Source organism: Phodopus roborovskii, unplaced genomic scaffold (assembly GCF_943737965.1).
Source record: "Phodopus roborovskii unplaced genomic scaffold, PHOROB, whole genome shotgun sequence".
NCBI classification, from domain to species: domain Eukaryota; kingdom Metazoa; phylum Chordata; class Mammalia; order Rodentia; family Cricetidae; genus Phodopus; species Phodopus roborovskii.
This window is the reverse complement of record NW_026126511.1, coordinates 34,804,108-34,818,308: the sequence shown is the minus strand read 5'-3', so window position 1 is coordinate 34,818,308 and position 14,201 is coordinate 34,804,108. Positions and strand designations below refer to the sequence as shown.

At 49.9% G+C, this 14,201-nt stretch overlaps 1 protein-coding gene across 2 annotated transcripts; it reads right to left on the bottom strand.

The window, feature by feature from the left end:
• Window positions 1–2,735: 2,735 nt before the first annotated feature.
• Pcdh8 (protocadherin 8) lies at window positions 2,736–7,193 on the bottom strand. 2 transcript variants are annotated; one of them, XM_051195322.1, is made up of 3 exons: window positions 4,502–7,193; window positions 4,112–4,319; window positions 2,736–3,713 (listed from the first exon to the last, which is right to left on the bottom strand). In XM_051195322.1, exons 1-3 carry the CDS (start codon window positions 7,124–7,126, stop codon window positions 3,337–3,339), a joined length of 3,210 nt encoding a protein of 1,069 aa, XP_051051279.1. In that variant the 5' UTR covers window positions 7,127–7,193; the 3' UTR covers window positions 2,736–3,336. The 2 variants fall into 2 exon arrangements, with proteins under 2 accessions (XP_051051279.1, XP_051051281.1); XM_051195324.1 differs by having other exon boundaries at window positions 4,793–7,193.
• Window positions 7,194–14,201: the final 7,008 nt, after the last annotated feature.

Below are 14,201 nucleotides of genomic sequence, written 5' to 3'. Positions count from 1 at the left end.
TGGCTCTCATTCTCTGTGACCTTCCTCTTCCCTCAGGGCCATCCCCTGCCCTGGTGCTCACTGCCAAGGTGTGGTGAGCCTCCACTCCCAGAGAATCACAGACCTGAGAGGTTTGTGAGTTTGCATGTGGTGTTTGCTTCAGCCATACTTGTTTGTAAACTGTTGGCTATGCAGGGGGCTCTGGTCTACTTGGTGAAAATGGAAGAGATGGGGAGGCCAGGCGCCCCAAGTCTACTTGTGTGTGGTGGGGTGGGCTGGGCTGAGAGTAACAATGGAGGTGGGGGGGGGGCACAGGAAACAGCCAACAGGAAGTAGGGTAGTATGCGGTGGGACATCACTCTAGATCCTTGTCTTTAAAATGTTATCAGGAGTAGACACTTCTAGAGAAAAGGAGGAAGCATCTCTCACGCTGGCCCTTAGAACAGAACCTTCCTCTTTTTTTAATGTAAATCATTTAAAGGAGTGAATTGTTTGTCAAAACACTTTTTTCCCCCTCAAAGAAAGAATATTATAATAAAACTGGAGGTTTCCAATCTCAGTGTTTTGGACAAATAAAATGTTTCTACCATTATTTTATTTTGAAAATTTTAAAGTTACACTTATTAATTTTGTGTGTTGGGGACACATGAGTGCTGGGGGGGGGTGTATGGAGGTCAGAAAAACAACTGATAGGAGTCAGCTTCATCATATGAGATGCGGAATGAGAGTCAAACTTAGGTTGTTAGACTTGGTGGCAAGCACTTTTGCCTGCTGAGCCTTTTTTCTTAACTTTTTTTTTTTTTTCATTTTTGCATACCGACCCCAGTTCCCCCTCCCTTCCCTTCTCCCAATCCCCCACCTCCTCCTTTCTCAACTCCCATCCACTCCTCAGAGGGTATAAGGCCCTCCCTGGGGAGCCAACAAAATCTGGCACATCTAATTGAGGCAGGACCAGCGCCCGACCCCCCACCCCAAGGCTGAACAAGGTATCCTGTCATAGGGAATAGGCTCCAAAAAGCCAGTCCATGCACCCGGGGGTAAGTCCTGGTCCCATTGTCAGGGCCCATTTCCAGCAGATCACTTCTAGGCCATCTTGGCAGCCCTCATTGTTTTGATTTTGAAGGTTCCAGTCATCAAATACAAAGAGACAGCATGTTGTTAGAGTCTTCTGCTCTGCATTTGATGGGACTTCCACAAGAATAAACTCCACTTGTCATGGGATATCTCCCTGGGGATCTGTCTTCTAGAGATGGGTCTTCTTGGCTTGGGAGATGAGGTTGGTAACCAACAAACGTTCGGTGTTTGCTTTTAGACCCTGAGGACTGGGCAGCCAGCCTGTCAGGCACATGTGCAGTTTGGTTGCTGGGAGAAACTGCTGAACTTTGCACAGGCTGTGGGTGGTGAAGCACTTGTGTGCATGACCCGCTGTTCAGCTTGGAGCTACCACTGGCTTCAATTATGACTTCAACAGGCAGCTTTGAGGGATTCTCTATTCATTACAGTGGCTCACTCTATAATTAGCAATAAAGGAACACAGGCACTTACAAATACAAAGGGCTAAACAGTAATCAAGCAGCAAAGGCAAGATGTTGAACTTTTCCTTCCAACTCTTTGTTTCTTTCAAATTAGCGAGCCTTCTGCAAACGTCTTCCATTGTTTTCTTTTACTGAGTGATCTGGGTTTGATGCTCATCCTGGACTGATGTAAGCATGGCGATCATTCTTTGTCTAACTTGCTTATGCCTCAGTTTCCTTACTTGCAAAGTAGGGTTAACCACACAGTTCCTGGGGCAAGGAGGTAGTTGGAGGATTAAATTCACAAAGAACACTCTGAGAAGAGCTTTGCATATGGAAAAGCTTCCTCAGTAAATGCCAAGTTATTATCTTCATTTTAATTTGAAATGAAATCGCAGGAGACATAGACATACATAGTTTTGTGCCTTTTTTATCTTTTGCATTTTGGAGACAGGGTTTCATGTAGCCCAGGCTGGCCTTGAACTCCCGGTCCTTCTGCATCCATCTTCCAAGTGCTGGGACGAAAGTCGAGTGCCACCGGGGTGACTTACTGGCTGTCTTAAACCTTCTGAGTCACCCTACCCACACCACACCATCATGCAGCCATGCCAGTTGTTGGTAGTATTTTGTCAGTCTTGTTTCATATAGGTTCATGACTTTTCTGTTGAATATGTTAAAGCAGATCCTAGGCATTGTGTCATTTCATCCATCATGTGTGTCCCCTCTCCCCCCTTTCTTCTGCACTGCAGGGGAATCAAACCCAGAGCAAGCACTCCAGCACTGCACCTTTCCCCTCATACTTGTGCATCTTTTTGATGCTACCACCTTAATAAGAGGTTCTTGATCCTCTTCAACTTAAGGCCAGCTCCTAAAGGAGTTACCCGGCTCTGCTGAAACCTCAACAAGTGTTTGCCTAATTAGGACGAACGGCTAAAATTTAGCTTTCCTTCACTATTTGGTAAATGCTCAATGGATAGTTGTTGAAGGGGTAAACCAGGGCAGGAACTTCCCATAGTAGCAGATGCATATGCAGTCATAAATATTTTTACAAAGTCAACAAATGTTTTAGTTGTCAGGGAAGGTTTTGCAATATCTCAAATCCCACAAGCTCAGCATCACCAGAAACCCTAACAATGCCTGAATAATTAGCTCTTGAAAGGGGGTTTTATTCTGGTACCGGAATTATTTGTGAATGTCTGACTTCAGGCAACTCCATGAAAAGCAATTAGCAGATTCTTCAAATACATGACAAATCCTTTATTACTGTGCTTATAAGTGACACGGCTTACAGAGAACCAAATGTAATTAAATAACATTAACTTGAAATCTACCACAGACTCAAGATCTACAAGTTGTTAGACTTGGCAAGGCAAAACTTCTCAAACATTAGGTTGTTTCTGGTGAAAGATAAAATTCCATTAAGCAATTCCAACATGTTTTGTTTTGTTTTGTTTTTTTTTTTGTCTTACAGACAATCCTTTGGCAGTAACTTCCACTTAGCTTTTATTATATAAAAATATAACAAAATTTCAGTATATACAAACATTACATTACACAATGTACAGGTTAAAAACACTAAGAAAATGGCAAGCCACAAGTGAAATTAAAGTGAATAGCATGATAAGAAAAATTAAATACTGCACACATTTCATAAAAATTACATTAACTACATTTTTTTTTGTTTGCAAATACCAAACAGTACCAATGTGATTGGAAATAGCTTCCAACAGCTTCATTTTAAGGCACATCTCGCATATTTATATATACAACACTGAAACCGGTCAATAACTTAGGGACGTCTCAGGGTGACCTGTATATGTGTGTGAAGACATGCAGCATAAGATTACACATTTTCATTGGCCCCCTTTTTCGGGGACACATATCTGCCACCAGGAGGGGACTCATAGAGGGGTACTCCAATCTCCTGCAGGTCTGGGAGCCTCCCTGGACGGGGAGGGGAGAGCAAAGTGACTGTCCGGTCATAGTCCCTATGCAGCACTTTCTCATAAACGCTCTGCAGCCCCACTGTCTTGGGAAGCTGGGCTTGGTAGTAATTGTCCCTGCGCAGGGGGTCCCGAGGCAGGGATGTGCTCTTACAGAAGGTTGACATCTGGGCTGGTGGGTGAGGAGGCGGGTGAGCATTGGGTCCTGCACAGGATGGGCTCCAGCAGCGATCAGAATGGCCCAGGATCTTGCATTCAGCAGTGCACGCCCACAGTCCTAGGAAAAAGAGAAAGGATTTCCTGAGGTAGAACACGTAGGCCTCTATCTGCAGAGTGTCAGCCAGGGTCAGGGGCAGCTGAAGAGGAGGGTGTGTTTAAGAATCTAAAGGCACATGCTTTTCGTAAAGATAACTTTATATAATGTAAAGCGTAGCACTGTTCTAGGAGGAAAACTGCAACAGCACGAAACAAGGAGAATACCCTCCTTCCATGGCTAGTATCACATCTAGCAGGATGGGGTCCGGCTGGGGCTGGAGTATTGAAGAGAGTGATGAGGAAGAGGGTCTGGGAACTGAGGTTTTTGAGGAGGCAAGCAGTTGGGAAGGGGAGGTGCACGCTGGCCTGGGCCAGTTGGGAAGGGGAGGTGCACGCTGGGCCGGGCAGAAGCATCCTTACCACTCTGCATGTGGTTGATGAGGTCCTTTTTCAAAGCGTCCCCGCTGATGTCGGAGTCACTGTCATTGAAATCACTGTCTCCTTTTCCGCTGTCTTTGCCACTGAACTTCTCAGCTTCTCGGCCAGAGATGGTGTTGAAGGAATGGCCCTTCCAAACCGCCACAGGGGGCGCAGGCTCCTTCCCAAAGCCCGGAGAGGCACCGTAGGGCTGCAGTAGGGAATGGGGGGAAGAAGGTATAAGGGTTGGACAGGACACACACACGCACACAAAAACAAGTACCACAGGTTAAGCATCTCTCTGAAAGAGCCCACCCTTGCCCCTCCTGTCTCCCTTCTCCCAGCCTGTCCGCAGAGCACGGAGGGGGGCGCCCAGCCGAAGGAAGGCCTCACCTCGGCATGAGCGCCTCGGAGCCGCTGCTGCCCCTCGAAGTGACAGGCGCTTTCCCCAGTGGCGCTGCCGCCCTCCGAGCCCGGCACTTCGGCCGCGGCGACCGCGGGCGGGGGCGCGTCGGCCGCGGGGCTGCCAAAGGGCACTTTGCCGCTGCCAGGGAAGGTGAGCACGTCGAACATGTTGGGCCTGGGCCCAGCTCCCCGGGCGGTCTCCTCCGGGGAGCCAGGGGCCGAGGCTCCTCCGCCCGCCGCCCCGGGCCGCTCTTCCCGGAGGGCCCCCCCTTTGCGCACCTCCTTCTTGCGGCGGTTGCAGGTGGTGGCGATGGCGATGATGGCTGCAAGCAGCAGCGTGCAGCTCCCGGCTAACACGATGATGACGATCAGCGGCGTGTCCCACTGCAGTGAAGGCCCCGATGTCGCGAGGCGAGAGCCAGGTGGCCGGGAGTGCTCTGGGCTCCCAGCACTGGCCGGTGCAGCTGGCCCGCCCCCTGCTGTTACCACGAAACTGACCGTTGCGGTGGTGGTGAGAGGGGGGCGGCCGCCGTCGGATATGACCAGTAGGGCCCTGAACACGCGGCCTGGAGGCTCCTGCGAGAGGTCTCCAGTGAGCACGATCTCCCCCGTGCGGCGGCCTATGGAGAAGGCCTCGCGAGGCTCCTGTTGCAGGAGATCGAAGGCCAGTTCTCCGTTGGCGCCATCGTCCGCATCCCGGGCCTGGATGCGCGCCACAGCTGTGTCCTTTGCAGTCCGCCCAGGGACTGCTACTTCTAGGGAGCCATTGGCCGGCGCCGGGTGCACGAGGATCGGAGAGTGATCGTTCTGGTCCAGCACACGCACTTGCACCAGAGCGTTGCTGGAAAGCTGGGGGGATCCGCCGTCGCTGGCCTGGATGCGCACGTCGAGCTGGCGCAGGGTCTCATAGTCAAAGCTGCGCAGAGCGTAGATGGCCCCGGTAGCCGGGTCTACTGAGACATACGTGGAAACGGCTTCCCCAGAGCGGCCCACTTCAGCCTCTACCAGCCTGTAGGTGACCTGGCCGTTGCGGCCCAGGTCGGGGTCGCGGGCGGCCACTGTGGCCAGATAGGCACCTGGAGGGTTGTTTTCACGGACTGACACCTCGTAGACTGGCTTGGTGAAGAGCGGCGCGTTGTCGTTTTCGTCACCCACGCGCACGGTGTAGGGCCTCACGGTGCGCAGAGGGGGCGCTCCACGGTCCTCGGCCACCAGGGTCAGGTTGTACTCGGCGATGCGCTCCCGGTCCAAAGACGCCGCGGTCACCACCAGGTAGCTGCCCGCGTAGGCCGGCTGCAGGCGGAAGTGCTCGTGCCCGTAGAGGGCGCAGCGCACCTGCCCGTTGGCGCCCGAGTCCCTGTCCGAGGTGCTGACCAGAGCCACCAGGCTCTCGCGCGCGGCCCCCTCTGGCACCAGCGAGGTGGCGCCGGCTTCCTGTGTCCCGGGTCCGGCCGATGAGGCTGTGTCTGCTCCTCCAAGTGCGGCGGCGGCGGCTGCGGCGGCAAAGGGCGAGGCGGCTGGAGCCCCCGGGGCGGCCAGAGGGGTGATAGAAATATCGGGAGCGTTGTCGTTGACGTCTCGGATGCGCACGATGACCTTGCAGGTGGCTGTCCGGGGCCCTGGGCCTCGGTCTTGAGCCCGTACGTCCAGCTCGTACGTGTCCTGACGCTCGTAGTCCACCTGTCCGGCCAACGTGAGGCGGCCAGAGCGGGGGTCGAGCCGGAAGAGGTGGCGGGCTTCGGGAGGCGTGCGGGCACCGAAGGTGAACACCACGTCGCCATTGGGACCCTCGTCGGGGTCCGCAGCGTCCAGGTCCAGCAACAGCGATCCCACAGGTGCGTCCTCGGCCAATTCCACCTCGGCTACGGCACCCTGAGGGAAGGCCGGACTGTGGTCATTGGCATCTAGCACGCGCACGCTGAGGGCTGCTGTGGCGGAACGTGGCGGTCGCCCTCCGTCCTGAGCCACCAGCTCCAGGCTGTAGGAAGCCTGGCTCTCGCGGTCCAGCTCCTGTAGCAGTACCAGGTCCGCACACTGGGCACCATCCGCGCGCGTCTGTAGCTCCACGCGGAACGGGCTGTGAGGCTCGGCCAGGCGTACACTCTGTAGCCCGTTGGCACCCACGTCTTCGTCCACAGGCACCTCCAGGGGGATGCGCGTGCCTACCGGAGCACTCTCCGAGACCTCCACCGGGATCTGGGCTCGGGGAAAGCGGGGAGCATGGTCGTTTACGTCCCTCACCTCCACCTCCACGTGCACCAGCCGGAACTGCTCCTGCGAGAAGCTGACCACATCGAAGGCCAGCACACACTGTGGGGCCTGGCCGCACAGCCGCTCACGGTCCAGGCCCGCATCCCCGACGGTCAGCTGCCCGTCCCCCTCGCGCACCCGGAGCAGAGAGCTGTTGAATTGCTTCATCAGGCGGAAGCTTGTGTCTCCAGACACTTTCATGTGCAGGTCCTCTGCAAGGGTCCCGATGACCGTGCCAGGGGCATCCTCTTCGAAGGTGCTGTATCGGACTGTCTTGCTCTGGGCCACTGAGAGCACCCAGCAGAGGCTAAAGAGCTGCAAGGGGAAAAGGCAAGGGCTGCCCCAGCGCTTCACAGGACTCATGCCGCTAAGCCCCGAGTGTAATTCCGAAAGGCTAAGCTAGAGCCCTCTCCGCTTTGCAGATCGGAGCGTGAGTCTTAGGTTCCCGGGAGCACACTCTTCGCGAGCCCTGTGTGGGTGAAGTCTGCGAGCTGCAGCTGCGTCTCGGAGAACGCTCGGACCCGCCCTCACTCTGCGCCTCCTCCTCCTTTCCCTGAGCTGGAGCTGCGTCGCCGCCCGCCGCCTCTGCCTTTATAGCTGCCGATATGCAAATCACCGGAACCGGGCAGCCAATGGCCGCTTAGCCATAGCGCCGCTCCTCTGCCAACCGCCAACAATCCATTTAATGTGGAAAGGCTTAGAGGAGAACACAAGAAAGGAAAATCGGGGAGTCTTTCCTTTGTTTTAAAAACTCCTGCTTCCATTTTCTGTTAGATTTGCTTGTAGATAAGTTAGCACTGGGCTCTGGAGTAAGCGAAGCGGATGGTTTTGGTAATTGGGCACCGGACACTCCTGCTCCTCTGCCAGCTGCTAGTACTAAGCGCGAACAAGCTGGGTTTTTCTTCAGAGGCTCCGAGGCTCCGGATCTCACATCTTAGCCCCTCCGCCCCTTTATTTTGAATCTTGAAGACTTCCACACTTGCTTTGCAGAGTGAGGCTCTGTTCGCCTTCTCTCCCAGCTTCCCACAGTGCCGGGAATAGCTTGTCGATGAAGAAGCCTGAAGGATAGAGCAAAATTGCTTTTATTCAAATTTGTGTATGTGATTGTGTTTTGCTCGTGTGAGCCCTGTTGCCATTTGCGTTTCAGAAAAGAGCTCTACGATACACGTTAGTATGCATGTCACTGTTCGAATGGCTTCCTTAAGCCTTAGGTGCTAGCAGGCAAGGAAAAAAAGTTCCAAATAGGATTTAGCATAAGCTTGAGGAGATTTGGAAAGGTTTCAAAGATCAGTCTGAATCAAAGGCGTATGAAGCCCTCGTTAGTAGTGGAAATAGAATGGCGTGGCAGGCGATCCCATTGGAGGCCCCACTGTCTGTATTATTTCACCGTGACAAGCTAAGGGGGAGAGAAAGTTGAACAGTTTCCACAGCGGAGTTGGGCTAACTTGAATATAATGAGCAAACGCCACATGTATCCATTATGCTCTTCTATTCATCCTCAATCACTGCCATAACTCTCAGTCTAAACGGTGATGGGCGCTGAATTCCACACAATACCAGGTTCGTATTAAAGTGCATTTAGAGACCTTTTCCTCCTGATGCCTTGTTCCGCCTATTTAGAGGATTTTCTTTCTGTTCTAACAGGGCCTCAGTGGGAGCAACACTCTCTGGTTCCAGAAGAACAAAATCGCAGCATGATGTTGAAACCTGGCGGGAACCTGGGGTAACTTAACCATCTGCCTATGAGAGTGTGGAACTTCAGCGGTACATACTCCCCCGGGTGGGTCCTTGAGCTGCCTTCACAGGTATCCCCGGCCCCCACTCCTGCAGCGGAAGGGCAGGGAACTGTGCCAATCTGGAACAAGACTGATTCTTATTGATTTTTATTGAAGGGCTCTGTTGAGCAGGTAATGTAAATACAAAGGCGAAAGGAAGATTACAGACACAAGCCACATACTTGAAGAAGTAAAAAAGGCGAATGAACTTGGTAAGCAGGCTGCATTCGGCAAACTGGATTAGGTCCTTGAGTACAGACCTTTTCAAGTTTCTCCCCTTCAGACTCATTTGGGGGTGTTTTCAGAAGAGGAGCAGGGGTTTGCCCAGAGTGGGAGACCCCTGGGTCCGGGTCTGGGTGAGCAAGATAGAGGGATGTTAGGAGTTGATTGGGAGCAGGAAATGCAATCTTAGCCATCAGTAAATAAAAGCCTTTATGAGGTGGAGTTGTGTGGGTAGTTCAGGGCTTCCTTTATCTCCTCCACCTTCCTGTCTTAGTGCTTGCAGGCAGTGAGGTCAGATGTCTGCAGCCACTTGGGGATATGCGAAAGGCAAAATTCCAACAGGACCTTAATTTCTCATCCTGTTCTTGTTCAAGAGATAATCCTTACATACATACATATTCAAAATAATGCTCAATCTTCTTTCGAACCCCAGAACACCCTGATCTGGGCCCACACTTGACCTTTGGCTTCTCCAAGCTCACTCTAGCTCTTTCATCATGGCCTTGCTCCGGCCTTGACCGGAACATGTTCAGAACCCGGATGATGGACAGCAGCCTCTGTGCTTCCACTGCTGAGATAACACCAGAACTCGGTCTCAGGTACAAGTACTACCCTGCCCAGAATGCCACCGCCCGAGCATGAGAGGGCATGAGCTGGAGCTCGACCACTATTCTGTGATCAGACCCTGAGATTCCATATTGGACAGCGGGAGCTCAGAGGGATACTAAGTCTGTCCTGCCCCTAGCACATTCGTCATCTTTTTTTTTCTCAAAGGTTGAAATGTTTGAAAGGAGCAAAAGGGCAGAGAAAGCAAGCTAGAAGCCCAGCCGCGGCAGGGGAGCTGTTGGGGGAGGTTAGCCCTAGGTTCAAACATAATATATTGTCTGCTGCCGGGACTTCGGCAGCTTGAAAGTGCCAGACACTGAGCCTGGAGTGGATCCTGGGGCCGAGGCGGGACCGCTGCGGGCACTGTGCAGCCCTTGCGCAAGGGCTGGAGGTCCAGGTGTAAAGGCACGCGAGCAGGGAGTTCCCGCTGGCTTGCCGGATAGTGGAAATACGATTTAAAACAGCGCATCGGCGGACACTGAGACTCCCTGCGGAAGAGAAATGCCCAGGGGGCAAGGGCTGGAGGAAAGTCGGGAAGGGTAGACATCGAAGGGAGGAGGGAGCAAGTCCCAAGCGCGGATCCACCCACAAAAGCTTCGCTGATGGCCTGGTTATTATGCCAAAAGGTCTCAAAGGAGCTCCTTTCTTTCGGTTTTAGCAACTTTGCAGGCAACTGTCTCGCAATCCCGAGAACAAACACTGCTCCACAATGGCTGAGTTTTTTCGGGATGCAAATGTCGCCGGCTAGGCGGAGCTGGGTTTCTGTGACAGCGCCTAATGCCGGCATTGTGAAGCTCGTGTGCAGACCTCGGGATTGACACAGGCATCACGTGACGGATTAGGGCTCTAGGAAAGTTTTCAAAGCGGCGACAATGGGGGGGCTCAGCCTGATCCGCTATCTCCCACAGTTTAGAGGGAAAGAATATCAGGGTGTATTCTCATATGTAATAGGATTATCTTTTCCATTTCAAGTTCTGTACGGCATGTAATTTATTTTTAATTAGGATTATATCTGCCAGGAAAGGGAACTAGACTTCTCTGGAAAGAGTAATTCTAAGGGTGGGTAGAGAGAGGGGCTATTTTCTAACATTTTATCTTAAACAACAACACCAGCAACAACAACAAAACCCGGGGCCCATGTATTTTCTCCCTACCAGCTCACTCCATTGACTAAGTCTCCAATGGAAGTATGCAGCTAGTGCTCTGCCATAAAGAGCAAATCTCTGCGTTTTCCTCGGATTGACATGCGGACATGCACCACAGCTCTTTTGTATATTAGAAATGCTTACTCTAATTTCTCTCGCTGTCAATGCCATCATAATGAGTTTTTAACTTTATACTAAGGCAAAAAGCAGCATTCTCCATAGAATGATTACTTTTCAACAGTCAAATAACGGGTCAGTTTGGAGTGATGGTAGCTGCGGTTTAAACGGCAAAATTGCATTAATTCCAAAGCCAGATGATCCTAAACTCTAGGCCACTTTCATGCCTTGGCCACCCATTCTCCTATGTTCTTTGGGTGGTGGGAAACTCTGGGGGAGGTGTTTTACCTGGCAGGAAGTAGCACAGGGTCTTTGTCATAGGCTACTGAGAAGCCACTGATACTTTTTGTGACCCTGGGCACATTACCTGATCTCTTTGTGTTTTAGTCTCATCATGAGTGAAAAAGGGCATAATAAAGGAACCTGCTAAGACTGTTTTGAGAACTGTATAGGATGATGTAATATCAGGTGGCTAGGAACACATGTTATTTCCTTTCAAATCACAGGGAAAAATATCAGAGACTATGCAACAGTCACTCTTACAGGTGAGGAATTTGTTCAGGGAAGAAAAAGGGAAAAGAAGAAGAGGGAAGGAAGAAAGAAACCTCTGGTTTGCTTCTTTGCTTCTGACTCTGGAAATAATAGACTACAGTGGTTCTAAGACTCTTAAAGGAGAAGATGATCGTATGAGAATTTGAGCAACTTTCCTGTTTTCTTGTTATCTGAAAGTGTTCTCCAATTGAAATTAGACTGTCAGTAAAAGTATCAGTAGACCTGTTCCCTACATAGTTCCACAAAACCCATTGGTCATATTTGAAACCAGATGCATGTAGTTATTTGATGAGCAGCAAACCCTGGTTCCTGAGGACTAAGAGACTTTCCTCTCTGGCATGCTACAGAACAGCAGGCAACTTCTATGAAGAATGCTTGGTCCAGTACTTCCTCTTGGTGTTGACCTGCTGGAGCTGCCATAATAAAACACTGCCCCTCAAGTGGTTCAAACAACAGAAATACACTTTTTCATGCTTTTGGAGGCAAAAAGTCCACGGTCAAGTCCAAGGTCGACGGTCTCCCTTCTTAGCTTGTAGAAGGATGCCTCTTCACATGACCTCATGTGGTCTTCTCTCTGTGTGCATGAGTAATCCCTGGTAACCTCTTCTAATTTTAATTTTCTCTTTAGAGGTCCTGTCTCTAAACACAGCTGCATTTTGTGGTACTTCAGGGTTGACCTTTCAGAGTGTGACTATCCAGGTGACAAAGTCAGTCTATTACATCCATTAAATCTTGAACTCCGTGACATGTGCTATGAGAATAGAAATTAAGAAACAAACAACCCAGTGCAATATAAATAACTGACTGAGGGAAGAGAGTAGAGAAATTTCTTATCTACAGTTTCAAATGGGTAATCAAGGTTTCAAACAGGTAATCAAGGTTAACATGCTGGCTACTTTTTATGTCAGCTTGACACAAGCTAGAGTTCATCAGACAGGAGAGAGCCTCAACTGACTCTATAATATTGGGAGGTAGGCAAGCTTGTAGATCATTTTCTCTTCTCTCCTTTTCCTTTCTTTTCTCTTATGTTTATTTTTTCAGAACATTTTTTATTTTAATATTTTTTCTTATTTTACGTATCGATCCCAGTTCCCTCTACTTCCCATCCTCTCATGCCCTCACAGACCCCCCCCCCATCCCATCCCCAATCTACTCCCCAGTGAGGGTGAGGCCTTCTATGAGGGATCAGCAGATCATTTTCTTAATTAGTGGTTGAAATGGTGAGGGGGGCAGCTCATTGTGGGTGGTGCCCATCCTTAGGATGGCGGTTCTATAAGAAAGCAGGTTAAGCAAGTTGCAAGTCATAAGGGACAAGCCAGTAAAGGGAACTCCTCTGGAGCCTCTGCATCAGCACATACATCCAGGTTTCTGCTAACTTTCTTTGATAATGAACTGGTATAGAAATGTAAGTGAAATAAACTACTTTTTCCTCAAGTTGCTTTTGCTCCTGTTTTATTACAGCAATAGAAAAAATCCAACTAAGACAATCAATATCAAAAGTAACAGGACATGTTGACGGTATACACCTTAGACATGATGTGATGAAAATGGTCCTTTATGTCTGTGATCTTCCTTAGAACTAGATAAACCTCATCTAATCATGAGAAGCATATTGCACAAACCCCAATTGTAGGATAGTCTACAAAAAACTGACCAGTGTTCTCCAAGACTATTAAGGTTGTCAAAGAGAAGGAGGATCCAAGAATCCAAAAGGTGCCTAAGGAGACATAAAAATCAAATGCAATGTAGCTTCCAGGGACAGAAAAAGGACATATGTGGGAGCTGGGGAGATAGTTTAGTCGATAAAATGCTTGCCATGCAAACATGAGCCCTGAGTTCAGATCCCCAGCACCAGAGTGAAAGCTGATGTGGTTGCATAATCTCGGTGCCGAGAAAGCGGGAACTAGAAGCATCTCTGAAGTTTTCAGGATGATCATTTGGTCATTGTAGCCCAAAAAGTGAGCTCTAGATCCACTGAGAGATCTTGTCTCAAAAAAGAAAAGAAAAAAGAAAGAAAGAAATAAGGTAGGAACAGTGGAGGAAGACACTTGACATCAACATCTGTCATCAACACCCATGTGTACATACATGCATGTGCATTTGCATACAGATGTATGTGCCCACACACATACATAAACACACACATAATTTTTAAAAAGGGGGAGCATTAAGGCGAAGCCAAGGAAATCTGATTGTACTTTGAATAAAACCAGTATATACATATCAGTCATTAACTGTAACAAATTGGGTATGAGACATTTTGTCTTGAAGGTTCACAATGCTGATGGTCACAGGTGGCTCCTTACAGAAGAGTAGAATACTTACAGATATATCTCAGGCTCCAAGAACAGTGCTACAGGCATGCTGATGGAGCCTAGAGGGAGTAGGCAACAATGGGGGAGATTAAGAGGAAACCTAGGAAACCTTCCAGGGAGAGGTACCACGAATAGAAACCAACCAGGGTAAAGGGGAAGGGAAGGGATGGAAACGAGAAGGGTGTCCCATGCAAGGGTAGCATTGAAGTATGCAAATGGCTGAGTGGAGTCTGTGACCCATGAAGGGAACTGGCAGGTACAGTGACAAGGGAAATTGGGTAGGCCACGTTCAAGATTTTTCCCCCAATAAGAAGCTATTTCAGGGATGTTTCCCCTGAAACCAATAACTAGGCTTATTAGGTTAGAGGGAAATGGAAGAGGAAATTTAAACTCTCACCTGGAAGAAAAGCATAGTGCAACTCAAACAGCGACTAGTTTTCTAGAGGTAAGGCCAAAGTCTAAAAGTCTCAGGGAACAGAATGATGCTTTGTGCTGGTACCTGCTTATCAATAAGCTGAGGTGAACATTTGATTTCCTGGTATAAGACCTTCTCCTCTAACCAACCCAAGCAGCACAGGAGCAGTTCCCAATGACCTCCATTCATCATGTACCCATTGGAGAATGCAGCTGTCTGGGAGCCTCTTCCTGGATGTTTAGTTTCAGGGAGGATACATAGTAGACATGGCTGGGAGAGAAAGTTCTCATT